The sequence below is a fragment of the Abramis brama genome (assembly GCF_963993115.1).
Source record: "Abramis brama genome assembly, chromosome: 4".
In the NCBI taxonomy this organism is placed as follows: domain Eukaryota; kingdom Metazoa; phylum Chordata; class Actinopteri; order Cypriniformes; family Leuciscidae; genus Abramis; species Abramis brama.
This window is the reverse complement of record NC_139966.1, coordinates 49,288,534-49,311,258: the sequence shown is the minus strand read 5'-3', so window position 1 is coordinate 49,311,258 and position 22,725 is coordinate 49,288,534. Positions and strand designations below refer to the sequence as shown.

General features: G+C 36.7%; 2 protein-coding genes across 2 annotated transcripts; both read right to left on the bottom strand.

The window, feature by feature from the left end:
- Positions 1 to 331: 331 nt before the first annotated feature.
- Positions 332 to 14,176, bottom strand: LOC311082223 (scavenger receptor cysteine-rich type 1 protein M130-like; the record flags this gene model as incomplete). The annotated part of the gene is made up of 14 exons (XM_084112957.1): positions 332 to 597; positions 702 to 1,016; positions 1,391 to 1,693; positions 3,941 to 4,258; positions 4,296 to 4,658; positions 4,751 to 5,065; positions 5,169 to 5,244; positions 5,308 to 5,471; positions 5,989 to 6,303; positions 6,417 to 6,719; positions 6,906 to 7,220; positions 8,605 to 8,746; positions 9,035 to 9,082; positions 14,153 to 14,176. The coding sequence occupies 14 exons, from the start codon at positions 14,174 to 14,176 to the stop codon at positions 332 to 334; spliced, it is 3,267 nt and encodes a 1,088-aa protein (XP_083969083.1).
- Positions 14,177 to 16,601: 2,425 nt separating this feature from the next.
- LOC311082222 (antigen WC1.1-like) lies at positions 16,602 to 19,557 on the bottom strand (the record flags this gene model as incomplete). Its single annotated transcript, XM_084112956.1, has 6 exons — positions 19,457 to 19,557; positions 18,625 to 18,930; positions 17,855 to 18,059; positions 17,162 to 17,235; positions 17,020 to 17,082; positions 16,602 to 16,651 (listed from the first exon to the last, which is right to left on the bottom strand). Exons 1-6 carry the CDS (start codon positions 19,506 to 19,508, stop codon positions 16,602 to 16,604), a joined length of 750 nt encoding a protein of 249 aa, XP_083969082.1. The 5' UTR covers positions 19,509 to 19,557.
- Between the last annotated feature and the right edge of the window lie 3,168 nt (positions 19,558 to 22,725).

Genomic DNA, 22,725 nt, shown 5'->3' with positions numbered 1-22,725 from the left:
TTCAAGTTCAGCTCATACTAATTTAAGGAAATCCATTCCTTCTTGACTCTAACATTGACTCACACCTAAATATAACACTAACCCTTAATCATCACACAAACAAGGTCACAGAGATGAATCTGTGATTTACTCCTCTTACCCCTCTGAATTCAGTGATGAGTCTGATGATCACGACAAATCAAGCACTATAACATTTACTCACCCCTCTGAGTGAAAACACTGTGTCTATTACTGGGTCTGTGATGAATCTCCTCATAAACGGCCTCAGTCTTCGTCCTGTGTCTCCTCTTAGAGAGAGCTGTGAGTGTAGACAGACAAACCTGCTGTCAGTTCACAACACATGACTGATCACACACTGAATAAGACACAATATGACAGTCTCTGGATCTCTCCTACCTCTCCTCATCACTCTGTTCTGCTGAATCAGTATAAGCAGTGGCACTAAGAGCAGTAAGAGCAAAACTCCCAGTACAACCACAAGCACAAAGAGAGACACTGGAGGAGTTTGTGGAGGAGTGACTGATGTTGAGCGCACTGTCTGAGAAACTGGAGGAGAAGCTGATGTTGTTGTGGCAGGAGTAGTGGACACTGACAAATCTGGCAAAACAGACAAAAACACATTGGAAAAAGCCAATACACAAATATTATTACCACTTAAACAATTTAAAAATGAATAATATTGGTCAGTGTTTTGCTCTGACTTGCACAGGTGAGTCCAGCGTGCTCTTTGTGGGAGCAGTCAGTGTGGTTCTTCAGGGAGAGAGGACAGTCCCACAGGTGAATCTCATTCCCTCTGCACTCGACTCTGTTCAGCCACACAACACCTTCACCAGCACCAAAGACTGAATTCCCATCAGCCCTCAGTGCTGCTCCACAACCCAGCTGCCTGCAGACCACCTGAGCATCGCTGATGTCCCACAGATCAGCACAGACTGAACCCCACACAGCGTTATGATACACCTCCAGCCTCCCAGAGCACCGGCCCAAACCTCCACTCAGTCTGAGAGGAACATGATCTAAATCACAGCCAAGTGGATACATTATTGGCCAACAGAGTTGTCAAGACAGAAACACCTACAGTGGGGCATGTCTGTGGAGTGATATTAAATTCTCTTGGTTCCCCAGAACTAAATCACATACAGTACATACAACATATATGGCTGTTATGATTTTTATGTTCTTCTAAATCAAATTAACTTACCTGAACACTGTCTCTGATGTGGAGATGTGGAGCATGACAAATAGCTTCTAGGGGACTCATGACTCTCCTGTTCTGTAATCACAAGTAAATTCAATATTATATAGACACATTTTGTTTATATACTCAATAATGTTAACTGAATATTGTTGTATTTTTAGAGATGGAAATTGCAATGGAAATCAGTCTTACCTGAGCAGGTGATATGGGCCACTTCATCTTCACCACAGTCATTCTGTCCCCAGGGTGAAGATGGACACTGCCACAGATTGGAATCATGTGGTCGACATTTCACTTTATCCAGCCAGTTACGAGCTGATTCCAGTCTTGGGATAGAATCGGAAAAAGCACCAGATCTTCCACAGTTCAGCTCTTGACAGATCAGACCCGTTGTGTCTCTGTCCATCTGGTTTACACACACATTACCCCAGGATCCATTGTAGAAAACCTCCACATTCCCTTCACAGCCCTCAGTTAACCTGATCTCTTTAAACTCTAGATGGAAACATGAACACAACCTCTGATTTCATCCAGCCCTACAGTATTATTTTCAACCACAAACTCATTCAGGTAACATTACATATATACAGAGGTTGGACAATGAAACTGAAACACTGGCCAATAAAGTGCTGGAGGTTTAATGCCTATATATGCCTATATGTATATATATCTGGTGGCCAATCTTCACTGATTTTGAATTCCATCAGCAAGAACAGAATGTGAGAAGGTTGAATTAGCAGAGCAACAGCACAGCTGTACATAAAAATATTGCAACCACAAAACATAATGGGAGACATATCAGAGTTCAAAAGAGGACAAATTGTTGGTGCGCATCTCGCTGGCTCATCTGTGATTAGAAAAACAAGTCTTTGTGGTGTATCGAGAGCTATGGTATCCAGGATAATGTCGGCTGTAGAGCCGTAGTAAACCACCACGTAGGACGAACCACATCCAACAGGAGTAACTGTCGACACATGAGAAAGCTACTAGGATGAGGATATCCCGGATTGTATCCAAAAAAACATAAAACCACAGCTGCCTAACTCACTGCAGAATTAAATCCGCACCTCAACTCTCCTGTTTCCACCAAAACTGTTCGTCGGGAGCTCCACATGGAACACATGGTCGGGCTGCTATAGCCAAACCTTTGGTCACTCGTGACAATGCCAAATGTCGGTTTCATTGGACTGTGGACAATGTAAAACATGTATTGTAAGTTCACTGTCCACCTTCGTTGTCTTTCCCACATCCATGGGAGTTACAGTGTGGAGAAGCCCTAAAGAGGCTTAACACCCGGACTGTTGCGTGCCCAGAGTAAAGTACAGGGGTGGATCAGTGATGGCTTGGGCTGCAATATCATGGCATTCCCTACTGTGTTTGATGGGCACGTCACTGCCAAAGACTACCGAACCATTCTGGAGGACCATGTGCACCTAATGGTTCAAGCATTGTACCCTGAAGCACATTGTGCCGTGTATCAGCATAATAATGCTACATACAGCAAGACTTGTGACAGAATGAAATGATGAACATGAAAGTGAAGTTGAACACAGCCTGAACAGTCAAATCAAGTATATTTGTATAGCGCTTTTCACAATACAGATTGTATCAAAGCAGCTTCACAGTATTAAAATAAAATAATACAACAAAGTTTGTTTCTAGTGGAATTTATTGATTGATAGAATAAAATTAAATTAAATATCCCCAAAATATCCCCAGATCTCACCAGATCTAAATATTTTTGAGCCACATTTTGGAGGAGCAAGTCAAAAAACGTTTTCCTCCATCAGCATCACATAGTGACCTGACCATTGTTCTGGAAGTGTAATGGCTCAAAATCCCTCTGGCCACTATGAAGGACTTATATCTGTCATTCCCAAGACAAATTGATGCTGCAAAAGGAGTCTACTAATAAACTACACCATATTAATAATAATAGACTACAACATACTTGTTGAGAAGTTGTGTGTCCCTAAGTGTTAAGGTGCCAAGTATGTGCCACACCCCACTTAGCTTGTTAATTTTCCGATTAACTTTTAGCTCCACCCACCTGATCCAAGCTAATTAGGACACTATCAGGCTTTATAAATTGCACCTGTGCCCACAGCACCTTCATTCTGGTGCACATGGATGCACTGTGCAGAGGACTGAGTTCTTTCTCCTTTGTTTTCCCTGCGTGTGTGTATTTGACCATGTAAGTGCTTTTGTTTGACACTTAACTATTATTCTGTATTTCTTAAGTTTATCCTAAATGTGTTTATTTTGCTGTATTTCCTGCTTAGGCATGTTCTTTAGTTATTTACATATGTATTTGAGATTATATTATGAGTAGATGGCTTAATGTATTGTTTAAATTACTTTATTTCCTGTGAATTCCATGTTATGTTTATTGTGAACTAAAACATTGTATTTCTGTTCTTGTAGAAACCACACGCTCACACATACACCCCTACATACACACCCATATCCAATACCTGATTTGGAAGGAAAATAAAGACCTTAACATCAGAGTGACTAGACTGGACCTGTTTTTACTGACAGCCCCATTGGCTTCAAGCTAGCTACCTAAGCATCCTCTTACTCCTTTTCAATACTAATGAATTATTGTGGTCTCAAACCACAGATTCAGTTTCACTGTAAAACCCCTGTATGTGTAACTGAAAAATTTTAGATATTCTCAGAAGATATTTTAGATTTTAAATGTTACTGAATAACAATTTTTCACAACACTGAAATGTTTACCTGAGCACACGACTCCTACATCCTCTTTGTGTTGACAGTCATGTTTCCCCCAGCCTGGAGAAGAGCAGTTCCACAGGGACGTCTCATTCCCCTCACACTCCACCTCATCCAGCCATATGGGTCCAGAACCAGGACCAAACCAGGCTGGTACCTGCTGGTTACTGAGGGCCACTCCACACTGCAGCTGTCTGCACACCACATGGGCATCTTTAATATCCCAGGAGTCATCACACACTGTCCCCCATGAGCCGCTGTGAAAAACCTCCAGCCTCCCTGCACAGTCTCCCCCAGAACCCACCAGCCTGATGGACCCGCGACCTGATATTCAGAGAGAGAAAAACACATTATTGATCACTAACAACTGAAGAATCTGCCCAGATGTTGTTGTTCTCACCAAGGCAGGTGATTGACAGCTGTTGTGTGGAGCTGCAGTTGAGAGTTTGTGGAGAGCTGCAGTTCCCCAGATGAGCTTCACTCCCAGAGCACTGGAAGCCCGTGACACACTCATGACTGTGTTCAGGACTGGATGAAGAGGAGCCGGAGAAGTTCAGCACAGAGCCACAGCCCAGCTGTCTGCAGACCACAGAGGATTCAGTAAGACTCCAGGAGTCCAGCAGAACTCTCCTCCAGACCTGATGGATGGAAACTTCCAGCTCCCCCTCACACTGTCTCTCTCCAGACAACCGCACCAGACCGTCATGAACAGCCAGAGAAGAACCTGAGGAGAAGATCTCATGTTTTACTAAAATAAGAATTGTGTTATAACATGGTGAAAAAGAGAATAATGCTCTCAGTGTCAAATAAGTTTACCAGAGCAGACGACTCCAACATCTTGTCTATGAGAACATTCAGCTCGACTCCATGAAGAGACGGAACATTCTGAGAGTTTTGTTTCATTCCCGTCACAATCAAACACATCAGCCCAGATTTCACCACTTCCCTCTCCAAACCAGTCTGATCCCACAACAGACACAGCAATCCCACAATTCAGCTGTCTACAGAGGACACTGGCAGCTCTCATATCCCAGCATGCATCACACACTGAGCCCCATTCATTAAGGAACCGAAGATCCACTCTTCCAGAACAGGAGTTTGAACCGTTCATGAGTTTAGCATCTGTGTAACCTGAATAAAAAACATAGAGGTTAAAATAAAGTATAATGCAGCTGACAGAGAATATATACTGTTTTAAATTCAAACAAAGAGACACTGAATATTTATAATTTACCAGAACAGATCAGGCCCACATTATAGTCACTGGTACAGCTTTGTTCGTGTGATAATGAAATTGAGCAAAATAAGATCTGAGATTCATTTCCTCTGCACTGAATCTCTTGTGTCCACATTTGAGCGTCTCCTTTGCCAAAAGCATCTTCTCCCAGCACCTGTACAGGAGCCCCACAGTCCAGCTCTCTACACACAACCTCTGCATCCTGCTGGTCAAAGGCAGCGTCACACACTGAAACCCACGACTGATCATCAAGTATCTCTAACCTCCCAGAGCAGCGAGAACCTCCAACCAGCCGGACTTCTGAAGAACAACACAGGAAAAAACTAAATTTAAAGTTAAAGAACTTCAGTAATGAGTCAGTCATATAATCAATATATCAATCAACGAGAAATCATATTTTCCTTAATCTTCTGATATAAAAGATATTTATTATGAAAACATATTCTAAATGTCAGCAAAACTTTTTCCCAGTCCAAAAGGACTTGAAAGTAACCTACAAAAACAGCTCATATACAAAACAGTGTATAGTTATTTTTACTGTAAAAATCTAAATGCATTACATGACCGCATTGACCGCCCACATTTCAACATTTTCATGTCAACAATGTCGATGAATGAATCCTATCAGGGAATTACATTAGAATGTAGAGTTAGAAACAAACTTCTAAATTTTATTTTTACTCTGATTATTACAGTCTGACCTTAACAGTTTGTGCTGTCAAAAAGAAGCTGGAAAATGGTCACAAAAAATTAATTATCACTGCTTTTGGTGCAATTGTTTTGGTGCATTAAGACAGGATTTTTAGCTTTAGCTTACCTGAACAAATGACTTGAGCGCTCTTATCAAGACACACATCAAGATCAGTTGGTTGTATGAATCCACATTTCTTAAGAGTAGACTCTGATCCAGTACACATTGCATTTTTCATCCAAAACGGTTTTGATCCCAGTCCAAAATGAACATCATACAGAGCATCTACAGGTTCTCCACAGTCCAGCTCTCTACACACCACTGCAGCATCAGCCAAATCCCAACCAGCTCCACACACTGTTCCCCACTGACCTCTATGAAGAACCTCCACTCTACCAGCACAGCGACTGCTGCCATTTACCAGTCTCACATTTCTTATGTCTATGAATGTAAGAGAAAAGGCTATTGTAAATTTAAATGTAAATTTTGAAATGTATGGAGCAAATGTAAATAAAATTAAATGAAATGTGCTTTGTTGTAATTTGAACTGTTACCAGTACACAGCAAACCAATGTTGTGCTCATGTGAACAGTTGTTTTCATGTGATGGTGATTTTGAACAGAGGTGAATCTGAGACTCATTTCCTCTGCACTGAATCTCTTGTGTCCACATCTGAGCGTCTCCTTTGCCAAAAGCATCTTCTCCCAGCACCTGTACAGGAGCCCCACAGTCCAGCTCTCTACACACAACCTCTGCATCCTGCTGGTCAAAGGCAGCGTCACACACTGAAACCCACGACTGATCATCAAGTATCTCTAACCTCCCAGAGCAGCGAGAACCTCCAACCAGCCGGACTTCTGAATAAGACAACACAGATCAACAAAAGCATGGCTTATTTATGGGGTTTCAAGATAATCATTTGTACATCAAAGCCATTTTATTTTTAGTCTTATAATGAATAAAGTAAAAACACAAAAGAAAACCACAACAAAAATAAATATAAAATGTAATAAATATAAAAAATAAAATACTTTATACTTTACCTGAGCAGATGACTCCAGCATCTCTACTATGATCACAGGTGCTTTTACCCCATCCTGATGATCCACAGTTCTTCAGTGTTGACTCTGATCCAGTACACATGACACAACTCAACCAGATTGGTCCTGATCCTGGTCCAAAATGAGCATCACTCAGAGCATCTACAGGTTCTCCACAGTCCAGCTCTCTACACACCACTGCAGCATCAGCCAAATCCCAGAAATCATCACACACTGTTCCCCACTGACCTCTATGAAGAACCTCCACTGTACCAGCACAGCGACTGTGACCACCAACCAGCCTCACATTCACACTGTCTAAATATTAAGCAGTAATAATGAGAGATTAAAGATGAAGGGATGAGAGTTCAATTTACAGCATTACAAAGTGGGACAACTGGGAAAATGGGACACATACGTCTGAGTATTTAAAATGAATATTCAGAGTTCAATACAAGTTTAGCTCAATCAACATCATAGGTGTTTTGATTAACAAAAAAATAATTATGCTGACTCCCTTTTATTAAAAAAATAGGGTTTCAATTATCCTAAAATGTATTATTGTTTCAGCTGTAAATAGTTAAAAACAATTACAAGGTTTATACCATTATGTTGTCATGGAAACAAAGTTTAAAACTGGAAATAACTTTGCACAGAAAAGATTAGTGCGCATTTTTTCCACACTATAATCATGTTAACACATATTTGTTTAAGTCTTGTTTCTATATTATTGAGACAGTGAGTATTTTAAAGTTTACAGAAACCCCTTTTTTTAAAGGGGGAACAAGTAGAAATGTATTATTTAGGTAAAAAAATATTTGCCACAAATTATGTTGATTGAGCTTAAACTATATTAAACCTGGTCTATTCTTTTAAAATATATTTTTCCCTCTATATAGTTCTTCTGTAGATGAGGTCTTGCATTGTTTAAGACACTAACATTGTAACCCTATAAAAGGCCATTAGTTTTAGTTTTTTTCTTGATCACAACTTCTTGACATAACATTATACAGCATTTATCCTGCTGGGTTATGAATGAGTGATTCTTTTTCTTTTTTTATGAAAACGTTCATGGGACTTGCTCAAGCTAACATATCTGTCACTAATATTTCCAAATCAGTGTTTATCAAATCAGAACTCCAAATGTGTGATCAATTTTACGGCCACCCAGCTCAAGGGACAGAGATGCCTGCATGGTTATAGAATAATGTTTGACACATGAGACACAGAGAAAAAGTGATCAATGTATGATTTTTTTTTTTTTTTTTAGATAACAGAAGATTGAGACAACCTTTACAAAGTTGATATCACATGAAAAATGTAATTGCGATCACAAGACAACAAGACAAAAAACTACAATAACGGCCTCTTAGGGTTTCAATAAATAAATATTAATATTATTTTGATAACAATATATTATAATGAATAAAAAGAAGACACTCATGTAAAACTTATTTGTAGCTCTTTATAAAATGGAGAGACAGAGAGAGAAAGAGAAAGAGATAAACTGCCTGTTAAACACAGGAGCACATTCAATATATTGTGACAATGCGATTACACGGGCATCTAAAAACACACATTACAGTATAGTTTAATTTTAAGATCTTAGATAACATAACCATAGCTCTTCATTTAAAATAAATAAATAAATAAATAACAACAAAAAAACAACAACAATCTCTTTAATTGCATGTCTGCTTACCAGCTGTGATGAGTATTATAACTGAAGACAGTAAAATGAGTGTCAGGCATCTCTCCATCTCTCTCTGCTTGATTAATTCAACATCCAGTACAAGCTTCTCCGCACTGATGATACAGAAGTACAGGCGTCCTCTCTCAGCCCCCTTAATGAGAGAGAAAGAGGTTCAAAACCCGCCAATCACACTCGCTGTTACCTTATTAGACAGAACAGAGGAAATCATCAAACAACTTCAGTGACAAATCAGAGGAGGCATTTATGATCTTCTCCATATATATATATATATAACTGTGAATGAACTCCTCCTCCCCACCCATCAAGACTGAGGGGATGCAGAAATACACACACACACACAAACACACACACACACACACACACACACACACACACACACACACACACACACACACACACGCATATTTGACTGACTTACAGGATACAGGAAACTCTCCAGTTTATTTACAGCATCAAAGCCCAACACCTGCAGAGAAGAGATAAAAGCACTGATAACTGTGATATTAGTGTTTGCATATGTTAGCATGATATTAACATGTAATAAACTCAACTATTTAAATTAAATATTATTGTCAAATAGCAATTTTTTTTTAAAAGAGGCAGAAAATACATTCTCCTTAAAATGTATTTTTGTGAAACATCTCATCACTTTCTCAAGATAATTCTCATCTTTTTTAAATGCATGTACATTTAACACTTAATTTGTATTATATTACAAAAAAACCTACTTAACGCTGCTCTGGGGGTGTTTCTAAAACAGCGGCTGTGAAAGTTGACATATTTCTCTCTTCTGACTGCAATTATCAATCTCTCTCTTTTTTTTTACTCTTTTGAAAGTTGTGAAAACTCTGTTGTGGCATTTTTCTTTTGCTATTTGAGCAAATGGAAACACAAAAAATATATATTTAATGTAGTCTCTCATGCACTGCTATATAAGTTTACACGCCTTTCACTTCTGAGACTGTGATAGGCAATTTAGTAGTATTTTATATGTCTATGGTTCAATTAAGCTTGGTGATGAAAGTTAATATGCTAAATAAAATTATATATTTAAATGCTTAAAAGTTTTTTAAGTATTTTAAATACAAATTACAGTCCCTCAAAGAATTTAATTACAAATTACATTTCATGTTTTTTTGTTGAGGAAAATTCAAATTACTAAATATTTAAAAGTAATTAAATACATATTTCAAATACGTGTAATTAAAATACTGCCCATCTCTGCTAACAACTAGGGATGTGAGCCACAGCTAATTTCCTTAATGTTTAAACTGTTATAGAATATTTTTTTTATTTTTAAGAATTTTTTTTAATAATAATTAAGAATGACATTTGACATTGAATTTTACATCTTATTACACACACACACACACACACACACACACACACACACACACACACACACACACACACACACATATATTATATATGATAAAAGACAGTGCTTCGGAAAATCTGAACTTTGCAATTTATGTATGAAAAAGATTAAGGCCTTAGGTAAGAAGGTACTTACATCAGGAGCTGCTAAGTTAAGACTGTGTCTTAAGAACTAGTCTGACCAAAAGCAATTAATTACTGCTAATCAGTCTTACTTTTCAGATTCAAGTTCGACCAAATAACCTTTTTTATGTAACTGATAAAAAATAAATAAATAAAAAGTCCAGTCTTGAAGAAAATAATGAGATGACTACCTTGTAAGTCTAAGAAGTTTATGCAACCGGCCCCAGGTCTTAAATCAGCTGCCTTCCCATAATACCTTTCAGCTGCCTCATCCTGTCTGTGGACAAACACACACATTTACTAGAACCTGTAAGTTATTATGAAAATGATTATGCATAAATACATGATAATAATAATAATAATTATTATTATTAAAATAACAATGCAACTATAAGCATTTGACATACTTAAAAATAATTATAAAATACTTAAAAGTATTTGACAATAACAACAGCAATGCAACATTATCAAATATTTGGTGTTCATGATTAAAACATTAATTTGACTCCTATAATTAAATAATTATACATATTATGCATACATAAATACATTATTAACAACAACAAGTAGGCTATGTGATGATAACGGCCCATGAATTTAAATAAATAAAAACATTAATTTGACTGTTTGATATAGATTACTTTTAGCCTTTCTGTCATGCTTGATTAAGATTGGTTAATCATGGCATTAATTCTGTTCTAATATTGCTGTGTAATGAGTGTTGGCCCAAAGAGATTGAGAGTGGACGATGGGGGAGGAGTCGGAGGACATGAGGCAAAAATTAGTCTTTCACATTTGCAATACTATCAACAACCACAATTAAGTGAAACCTATGATTATTATTTTTTTTTTTGTGTGTGTGTGAATTGACCATTAGTATTACAGCTGTGAAAGAGACCTACAGCAGCAGTAAACAGACTGGAGCAGTTTGAGCTCAGAAAGACTCTTGACAGGATTTCTGAAGAAGACACTTTTAGCTTACAACAAATGATATCAATATCTGTAAAAAGTTTTGAAAGTAACATGCGGGCCATGATATTACAGATTAACCACAGGTAAAGTCAAGTCTTTATACAGGTTGTTTCACAGAATTACCGTGATAAACAGGAAATGATGATTCAATGATGCAGTAAAGCAGCTCTAAAAGACAACAGTTCAATGTTGATTTAGTTCGGTTCAATAATTGTGTAAAGTTCATCAAGAATGAGTTCAGTTCTGATGTCATCATCCAGCTCAGTTCAGACCGATATTGTCAGTGCAGTCAGATCAATAATATTGTTGAATATTAAGTGTCTCCAACTAAGCAAGCCAAAAGCTGACAGTTAAGGAACCCAAACTACACGGTGACAGAAATGAAAGGAAAAAAAAAATCCAGGAGAACACGCCCGTTTCACACATACTCCGTGTGCAATGTATGCGGTGCAGCATGCGCTATAGTGCTTTCACACATGCTGCGTTTGCAGTGCGCAACTGACCCGCGGCTGTAGCCTACCACAAACACATAGGCCTACTGTTTTTATTTCAAATCCAGAAGTTATCAGTAACTTTTATTTCAAAAAAGTTTTGTCAGCATTCCGATTCTCTTTGTACACATATACACTATTTAACCCATTTAAGCCCACCGGCAACTATAGTTGCCGCAGTGCATAGTTGTCATTTTCCTTTTGTAAATATTTTTCTAGATGTTGTCCATGTTTTATTTCTCAATGACATGCAAGCAAACAACCAAATAAAGGATTTCAAGAAAAAAAAAAAGTATTCACTTCCTCCCTGTCACATGAGGCTGTCAACTTCCTACCCCTACTTCCAGGAAGCATTGCGAAGGCAAACCCTCCGAAAGAAAGGTCATTTTAGTGTTACTAATATGTATTTTTTGTTGACATATATATATATACATAATCATGAAGGTCTCTAGAATCATCCAAACAAAACAAATATTACAAGAGATCTATAGTTTTTTGTATACTTAGTCAAAAGTCCAAGCGGCAACTATAGTTGCCGGTGGGCAAATGCCTTGTAAGTACATATATCATGGGAAAATGGGGTATACTGTGTTAATAGGTTAATAAATCAAGTTTATTGGTCTTGTTTAGTGCATAAACATAACTTAACCCTTTAAATGACATCTCTATATAGATATATTTTTTTCTTCATTCTATTTATTTGTATTTATTTATTTTCATTTAACTTTTTGATACACAATGCCCTGTTATGGCTGCACTTTGTTCTGCACTATGTTCCACAACTTTATAACTTTCATTCATGGGGATAACATGGATAATTTGACATGGTTTAGTGTAAGATTATTGGCCAAATCTTGGAAAATGCAGTTTTAAAAGTAAAAAAAAAAAAAAAAAAAAAAAACACTTTAACCAGTAGATGGCTGCAGAGCTCTAAAAGTAGCTACTAAAAGTTTCAAACTAAAAGACTTCTTTTCACAAGTTTTCCAGTTAGATTCATATCTACATATAATGAAATCACAATTATAACAATAAAAGTTACTTTTTGTCAAAGTTTGGCAGTTTTTGTACTGAAAAAAAAAATGTTACATTATGATTAGAATCAAACCTGATCAGGATGTTACAAAGAGAAAAGTTGGAGATTTAGAGTTTATCATTTATTTCAAACATCTGTTTTTCATATAATTCTACAAATTTAAAGTGTGCCACTTCATTTCTGTCTATGTGTGTTCTTGTTGTTTCTGATTTTGAGGATGAATTTTGTCCATTGATCAAATTCATTTGATTCTAATCATAATATAACATTACTGAAAAACAGATTTTTTTTTCAGTACAAAAAGTGCCTAAACTTTGACAAAAATAAACTTTTATTATTATAATTGTGATTTCATTATATGTAGATATGAGTACAACTGGAAAAACTTGTGAAAAGATGTCTTTCAGTTAGTCAAAAAGCAAATAGCAAATAGTGGTGCTCTGCAGCCATCTACTGGTTAAAGTGATAATTTGTTACTTTTAAAACAGCATTTTCCAAAAGATGGGCAAAAATCTTACACTAAACCATGTCAAATTATCCATGTTATCCCCAAGAATGAAAGTTAGAAATGTGGGTGAAAAAGACCCTGAACAGCACACAATGGTTAAGGCAAATGGATTTGTTGTTTGTTGTGTTTTCATATTCAAGAGATTATAAGCTAGATGCAGTTTTTTTGGGTCTGCATCAAATGTTCTTCGACTTTTATACATAATAAATTTGTTTATGAATAAAGATTGATCTGTTGAAAGCAGTTATTTTGAGATAAATGCCAAATGTTCTCCTCCTATTCATATTTTACATTGAAGGGGTGCATACAACATATTTGCCCACCGGCAACTATAGTTGCCGCACATTCAAATATGATTTTCAAGAAAGAAAAAAAAAACCTGGGGAAAATAAATGCAGAACATGTTCACATAGGACACTATTAACAGGATTATATGCATGAAACCATTCAGAAAAATTTGGGCACAAATGGGTTAATAGACGTTTAAACACAATTTAACAACGTATTATTCATTGCTACTTCTATATAGATTTATATAGGCTATTAAGTTGCTCAAGCAAGTGGTAAACTATTTAACCATATAGCCTACTTATAATAAAATCGGGAAAAAAATAAATTAAAACTTAAAATTGACAAAAACTGCCGACTCTCATGCCTTTTCTTTTGCATTTAAATTTTAATACAACAAATCTTGCATGTCACAAAGAACTTGTTTTTCCACCTCCATGAATGAGACGAGTGTTGTTCATTATGTCGCCTTGTTGAGGTAAATTGTAGTTTTCCTTGCTTTACCCCGGTTTTAAAGTAAAAAAGATGACTGAAAAATAGTAGTATTAAATTAAATACATTTATGGTGAGAATACTACATTTTATTTAATTAAATGCATTTATGGTGAGATTATTATATTTTCAGGTCAATCTGTGTTTGACCACGAACCATGCGCTGTCATTTTAATTCAGCGCGTGCGTGCAGCACAGCAAAAATAGGCTCTGTGTTCAAACTATCTCTGCACTGCTGTATACGCACCGCACCTGGAACGGATCGCCGGACCGCATCCGCACCGCGTGCAGTGTGAAAGCTCTAACCTGTTAACATGGTTAACCTGTTAACGTATGCGGTGCGTATTTTTTTCCGCACCGCATACGCACTGGCACTGCAAACGGAATATTTGTGAAACGGGCGTGACGGGGGGGGAAGAACGAACATGGCGTAGTTATGATTCCAGACTGCACAAAAAATCAACCTGTGGATTGATCATTCACAACATTTCATAGCTTACTGTTTGACGTTCGAGTACATCTCACTCACACACACTTTGTGTTTGAGATCTCCATGGACAACGATTTTTATATTGTACTTTACATTCTATCCCCTAACCCTTACAAAAAACATTCAGCATTTTATATTTTCACACACAAAAAAATTGCTATTATGATTTATAATACTGAAACTTCAATGACTGAAATTATATTACTGAAACACATCTGTATCCACAAGATGGCAGTAAAAGAATGAAATGTGCTGGATCTGTTTGAACTGTCATTAGGGGCTACCAAGGTATAAATCAAAGCTCTCAAAATCTCCAACATGTTTAAATACAAACCAGCATGAATTGTTTCAAGTTATATTTTGTCAGTGTAATACTTTAGACTGCATACATTTTGAAGTTGTTTTTTTTTTTTTTTTTGTTAACATGTTTTGATAACATAAGAAAATCACAATAGAGATTAAATTAAGTCAACCATATATATATAAAAAAATCACAACAAAGACAAACAACAGAATAATCATGATAATGAATCAGATATTCTTAAAAGAGTCTGTTTATTCTTGGCTTTAATTAACATTATTTATATATTCAGAACATAGAAGAGCATTATGATCTCTCAAATAATGAGAAAGATTTTTTTCTCTTCAAAAATGCTGTTTGCTTAAATATTCAATACACACAATTTGTAATATTTAGTCATCTTTTTGGGTGAGATATGTACTTATTGCATTCTTATTAGGACAGTTGTTTTCTATTGGAGTAAATATACAACTTCACAATAACAACACAGACACTGAATAACATTTATGCAAACATCATATTTCAGGTTATTTAATGTTTTCTAACATATATTCAAAAATGTTCAGAAAAACAATTTTTGTATTGTAACTATCATGTTTTTTCACTGGAAGAGGAAATAAATGTTTAAATGTCAAAAGATTTAACCCTGACTCTGATTCATAACCCTGAACTGTGGCAATCATGGCAATAAACAATGCTTACTAGAAATGATCAAAGGGAACTCTAAAAGTATCGTTTAAAAATTTTGCCAAATATTTCAGGTATTTTGTTAAAGGGACAATGTGTAGCTTTTTAGGTATTTTATTATCTAAAATCAATATTTTTATTCATAAATATGTCCTCAATGGTGCACAAATACCTCTGCCAATGATCAGACTAATCCTCGTAAACAAAGAATTTATTATCTTTATATACATGGGACGGGTAGGTCCACGGAGGCTTCCATGTAGTTCCGCCATCTTGAAAAACTATAATAGCAGAGAGGGACAAAAAGTACTAGGCCAACGCGTTTCCACAACGCGTTTTCGTTCAGAAGATCTTTTTTTACAGTCTGGTTCAGAACCAGCGTCACGTGACTGAAGCCAGCAGAAGCGGAGGAGCAGAGCAGTGAGAGGCGCTTGTCACTGCCCCGGCAAGTTTAAACGGCTGCACTGCACGGTTATTTATAATGGAGGACCATATATGCTGAGTCACAGGATAAGGAGTCCTCGACGTTGAAAAAGTCCAAAATAGACCGTAAAAGGAAACGTGACCGGAGATTACAAAACAAGGGTTAATGTCGGGATAGCTAATGCAGGAGAAAGCTTTCAAAAGAGACGCTAAAGTTGCCTGCTTTCTTCTCGACAGGTAAGTCAATGTTACGGTCTTAATTACAAGCTTTTTTTTCATTGCTTGGTTGTGTACTTTATTATATAGACAGTAGAACATTTATAGTTAAGTTAAACAGGCTCTTTGATGAATAGCAGCTATTGAGTAAAGTAGAGAAGGCGCTGATGATGATGATGATGATGATATCTAACAATGCACGTACTTCAAAAAATATAACGAATAAAGAAGGCATTACTACTAATTACCATAGTTCATGTTTTTCACAGTCAGTAATTCATACTGTAACATTCTTTTTTTCGTTGTGTCAAGTTGCAGTTTGTTTTAAATAACAAACCTGTTCACCCAAAGGAAAACTCGATTAAGTAGAAGACAACCTGTCATAGCTTTTTGGTACATAAATGCTACCGTAGATGCAACACGCATTTGAAAACGTGAGGCGCTGTAGAGCACAATTCGTTTGAATGCAAAATACAATTTCACCACTAGATGGGAGAAATTCCTACACATTGTCCCTTTAAATTAAAAAAAAAAAAAAAATCCAGAAGCTGTAATGAGCAGTGGCAGTGGGTGTGGCCATCGAGTCAAACAGCTTCTCTGTCATCGTTTGACTCCTCCCCCACATCATCATAGTCTGCATTAAAGAAAGAGCAACAAAGTTCAATTTTGTGATTGCATCAGTTTTTCTAAATGAGTTTATTTTTAAAATCAGCAAATTACTATTCAAATAATTGTATAATTGTGTCTTTAATTGATTCTAAAATATGTATTAAATAATGAGGTGTTCAAACTTTTGACAGTATATAGTATATATATACAGTGTGTGTGTGTGTGTGTGTGTGTGTGTGTGTGTGATAAGATGTAAAATTCAGTTTCAATTCAGTTTTAAACTGATGGGTTAGGCCTAACCCTAAGTGATCAATTCGTAAATTGTGAATCTTTAACATGAAAGATATTCCAATATATTTAATAAGTGTAGGAATCATAAGACATAAAGCTTACCTAACAAGTTTCTCAAATCTTCAGTGATACTCCACACATCATCATACTCATCCTGATCTCCCTCTTTACACACACAAAAAAAATGCATGTTCACTATATCTTGTAGATTAATGTAGATTAAAAATGAAGTTGTGTGACTCACCCATTACACACTGAGAGCACTGTCCATTAATGATGACATCATCATAATCCTCTGGTGTGTCCACTACACACACTCTTAAATACAACATAATATGGGTGGAAAAATTTGTAAATTTATATATTTATATACTCCTTATTAATAGTTAGTAAGGTAGTTGTTAAGTTTAGGTATTAGGGAAAAAACACCTTTTCCAGGACCATAGGTCTGTCCACTAATTACTTCAAGTACTGTGGTGATGCACAATGACTGGTGGGTAAAGTTGATGAACCCTTATTCCCTATAGTATTTGCAGTGCCATTCACCACTTCCCTCTCCAAACCAGTCTGATCCCACAACAGACACAGCAATCCCACAATTCAGCTGTCTACAGAGGACACTGGCAGCTCTGGCATATCCCAGCATGCATCACACACTGTGCCCCATTTACTGAAGTACTGACGCTCAACTCGACCAGAACAAGAGTCTGAGATCAGTGTAACCTGCACAAAATGTATTGAAACAAAACAAAAGTTTAAGAACACTTACTGCTCTTTAGAAAATAGATTTAATCTTTTTTTGTCTGCAATACATGTAAAGAGAGGTCAAATATGACTTAACCAGAGCATATTACTCCTACAGCATTGTCATGGGAACAGTGTATTTGAAGAGTTGGATGTAGGACAGAACGCAAAGTGTGATTCGTTTCCTCTGCACTGAATCTCTTGTGTCCACATCTGAGCGTCTCCTTTGCCAAAAGCATCTTCTCCCAGCACCTGTACAGGAGCCCCACAGTCCAGCTCTCTACACACAACCTCTGCATCCTGCTGGTCAAAGGCAGCGTCACACACTGAAACCCACGACTGATCATCAAGTATCTCTAACCTCCCAGAGCAGCGAGAACCTCCAACCAGCCGGACTCCTGAAAGAAGAGAATACACATAAAAACATTTACTTCCAAGTCTTGAATGTGGCATACCTATCAAAATGAAGTGTTTGAAAGAGAGGGTCAAAAACAGGATAGAAAATAGCTTATTACTTCTAAATCTGAATGTTTTTTGATGTAAAAATCTTGATAACATTATAAGTGGACCTCAGAGAACATTATAAATGTTTAAAAAGAATGCAGTTCATAACCCCTTTAACACAAATATCTCTTTTAAATAAAGATTAATTTACTGACGTCTTTCAAAGATTATAGTGTGATTTAATCTGCACCGGGCAAAAAGTACAAATGTTTTGTGAAAAGCCATCAGTAATGAGCCTTATTTAGACAGAAAGGAGGCATGTTTGCATGGAAAAGAACAACGACTCTTTTAAACAAGTAAAAACATAGTGCCATTTTGGCAATGAATGTAACCGTTTAATTAGTTTGTGGATGGTTAGAAAGTAAGACGCAGCTTTTTGCACTGATAGCACACGCAAATGTGCTGCAACTGTTTAGGGAACTGTTTACTGTAAGTGTTTTGAAGATCAATCTCACTGACCTGAGCAGATGACTCCAGCATCATTACTATGATCACATGGATGACTTAATAATCCACAGTTCTTCAGTGTTTTCTCTGATCCAGGACACATGACACTACTCAACCACATTGGTCCTGATCCTGGTCCAAAATGAGCATCACTCAGAGCATCTACAGGTTCTCCACAGTCCAGCTCTCTACACACCACTGCAGCATCAGCCAAATCCCAGAAATCATCACACACTGTTCCCCACTGACCTCTATGAAGAACCTCCACTCTACCAGCACATCGATTGTGACCACCAACCAGCCTCACATTTGCACTGTCTGTACAGTACATAGAACAGAGAGAAACAAGACATGAAGAAACATAGGGAAAAACAGAGAAAGAAAGAGAGTGATTAAATAATTGACACTTTTTGCAACAGGTGAATGACAAACAAGAGAGAGCCTCAGAGAGACTCAACCAGAGGTCCACAGCTAAAAAAAATATTTCAATATTGACATATTTACTGAGTAATCCACTATTTTGTACAGGCGGGTCAAAATAAGAGGGATGACAATAGAAAGATGGCACCGTTAAGATTTTTTATTTACACAGAGATTGGTACAAAATAGTGGATTACTCAGTAAATATTCATCCATGGAATTTTATATTTTGACTTTCATCACCATTTAAGTATGTCTTCGTTCAGAAGTTCAAACATTTCATCATGGATGTTACAGAAATTAGTTTGATTTGACACGGAATGACCCAAAAGGGAAAGAGCTATTAGAAAAAAAAATTAATAAATGCACAAAATATAGGTAATATGTGGCAGTTAGCCAAAAAAAAACATCTATATAAACCTACCAGCGGTGATGAGTTTTAGCAGAAATATCAGCATCAGATATCCCCCCATCATCTCCTTCAGCTCTATTTCATCAGCTCAGAGAACGCAGCACAAGTTTCTCCTCTGCTCCCTCAAACACACTGAAGAAACTGGGAACTGTCAGTCCCCTAAAGAGAGAGAGCGAGCTGCAAAACTTTCCAATCAGGTTCATCATTACCTTATTAGACACAACAGAGGAAATCATCAAACAACTTCAGTGACAAATCAGAGGAGGCATTTCTGATTTACACCATATATATCTAAAGCGTGTCAGCAGAGAAAAGAACTCCTCCTCCATATCGAGACACTTCAGTGAGGATGCACACACACACACAGACACACACACACACACACACACACACACACACACCTGCCAGAGGCAAAAAATAGTCACATCATACAGGAGACATTAAAGAGTTCAGAGAGGAAGCAGCCCAGGATATTTACAGCATCAGATCCAAACACCTGCTGATACAGATACTGATAACTGCTTAAAAGTGTATATATATACACAAAGTTTATAAATTCTGCATTCAATAATAATCTTTATTGTTAGAAAAAATCAAAATCACAAGTTTAAACTGTTTAAGTGATCTCAAGCTCAATTCCTGGAGGGCCACAACTCTTAGCTCCAACCAGCTCCAACTCACAACTGCAAGGAAGTTTCTAGTAATCCTGAAGACCTTGATTAGCTGGATCAGGTGTGTTTGATTAGGGTTGGAACAAAACTGTGCAGAGCTGTGGCCCTCCAGGAATTGAGTTTGAAATCACTGGTTTAAAGGGATACTCCACTTAAAAATGAAAATTCTGTCATCATATCCTCACCCTCATGTTGTTTCAATCCTTTATGAAATTCTTTCTTCTGCTGAACAGAAAGGAAGATATTTAGAAGAATGTCAGTAACCAGACAGTTTCTGGTCTCATTGACTTCCATAGTATATATTTTTTCCTACTATGGAAGTCAATGGTATCTAAAACTGTCTGGTTACTGACGTTCTTCTAAATATCTTCCTTTCTGTTCAGCAGAAGAAAGAATTTCATACAGGTTTGAAACAACATGAGGGTGAGTATATGATGACAGAATTTTCATTTTAAAGTGGAGTATCCCTTTAAAAAATATTCACTATCGCATGATAGACATAATCACTAGCAAGTAGGCCTATACAGCAAATTAGCAGCAATGGGTATCTGAGTTAAAGGGGGCAATGCGTTACTGACACCACAAGATGGCAGCAAAACACTTCTTATTCTAAAGACAGGCGGACAAGGCCCACTTTCACTGCAGTGCGTTAGTCTTCCAATAGATGGCAGTAAAACACTTATTCCAAAAACGAGAGATACTATTGATGTTTTACGACAGTCGAGATCATGTTGAACGCTTAATGGAACAGAAATTGTTCGGCTCTGTCTCATAATAAAAATCATGAATGACTCATTCTGGCCGAAGAGACTTTTTTTTCTGGTAGAAATGTTTGAGTAAAAAGCCATAATTAAATAATTTAAATCATATGACAGTCATTAATATACTGGTGCTTTATAGATTCAGGGCTTAGTGATGGAGAGATTGAGAATTTAAGTTCTGTTAATTGCCATAATACAGAAAGTGACAAACCACTGATTTATTAATAATAAACCAAGAGAAGGCATTTTTAAATATCTGCATAATGACATTAGATTTTAAGTAATTAAAGAAAAATAAAATCTTCAGCTTATGTCTGTGGACAAACACACACATATAGAATTGAAAATAATCCAAGATATTTTAAATGAACAAAGATATTTGCTTGACTGTTTTTCTACCCCCTCTTTCTACCACAATGACCATTTGGAGTTCCTAAGGCACAGAGGGGCTGATAGTGATCTAGACCTGCAGGCCAAATGTTTGTACTTTGGGGGGTCATGAATTGTCACACCTTTAGTACAGTGGTGGAAGTGTAATTATCTGATTGGTCAGTTTGAATGTCTCACAGTTGGGTTTTAGTCACATGGTCAAGGAAAGGATAAAAGAAGATTGTAACTGTTCTCTGTGCTCTGTCCCTTTGATGCTCTGGCTCTCTTCTTCTCTGGGTCCTCTCTCTCTCTCTCTCTCTCTCTCTCTCTCTCTCTCTCTCTCTCTCTCTCTCTCTCTCTCTCTCTCTCTCTCTCTCTCTCTCTCTCTCTCTCTCTCTCTCTCTCTCTCTCTCTCTCTCTCTCTCTCTCTCTCTCTCTCTCTCTCTCTCTCTCTCTCTCTCTCTCTCTCTCTCTCTCTCTCTCTCTCTCTCTCTCTCTCTCTCTCCTCTCTCTCTCTCCTCTCTCTCTCTCTCTCTCTCTCTCTGGTAACATTTTTCATATATGCTGGGTACAATTAATAATATAAGTTATCATCATTTCATACATCTATTTTGTAACTATTTTAAGTGTAACCATAACCATATTTTGTCATTAAATCTTTTCAATTATGACTAATGTACTAACTAGTTTTGATTTGGTATTGACTTTGAAGTGCTACATATTGCAATACAATATTGTCACTATCTATAGCAACGCTCTCCACAAATATTAAGCCATTGTAACTGCACTTATTTCCGTCGTTGGTATAAGTGGCAGTGGGTGGTATAGACAAGAAATGTGCAGTTTTCTACCATCTTGCTAATAAAGTTTCTTTAGTCATTCGGCAGTTCTTGCAACTTGAACCACTGCAGGAATTCCACCCTTACACACATTACTAGAACCTGTAAGTTGTTATGAAAATGATTATGCATGAATACATGATAAAAATAATAATAATTATTATTAAAATAACAACGCAACTATAAGTATTTGAAATAGCCTACTTAAAAATAAGTATAAAATACTTAAAATAAGTATTTGACAATAACAACAGCAACATTATCAAATTTTGGTGTTCATGATTAAATCATTAATTTGACTCCTATAATTAAATAATTATACATATTATGCATAAATAAATACATTATTTACAACAACAAGTGTGTGATAATAACTGGCCCATGATTTAAATAAATAAAAACATTAATTTGACTGTTTGATATAGATTACTTTTAGCCTTTCTGTCATGCTTGATTAAGATTGGTTAATCATGGCATTCATTCTTTTCTAATATTGCTGTGTAATGAGTGTTGGCCCAAAGAGAGTGAGAGTGGACGATGGGGGAGTCGGTGGACATGAGGCAAACTTTTATAATAGGTGCTTTCACATTTGCAATTCTATCAACCACAATTGAAGTGAAACCTATGATGTTTTTTTGTGA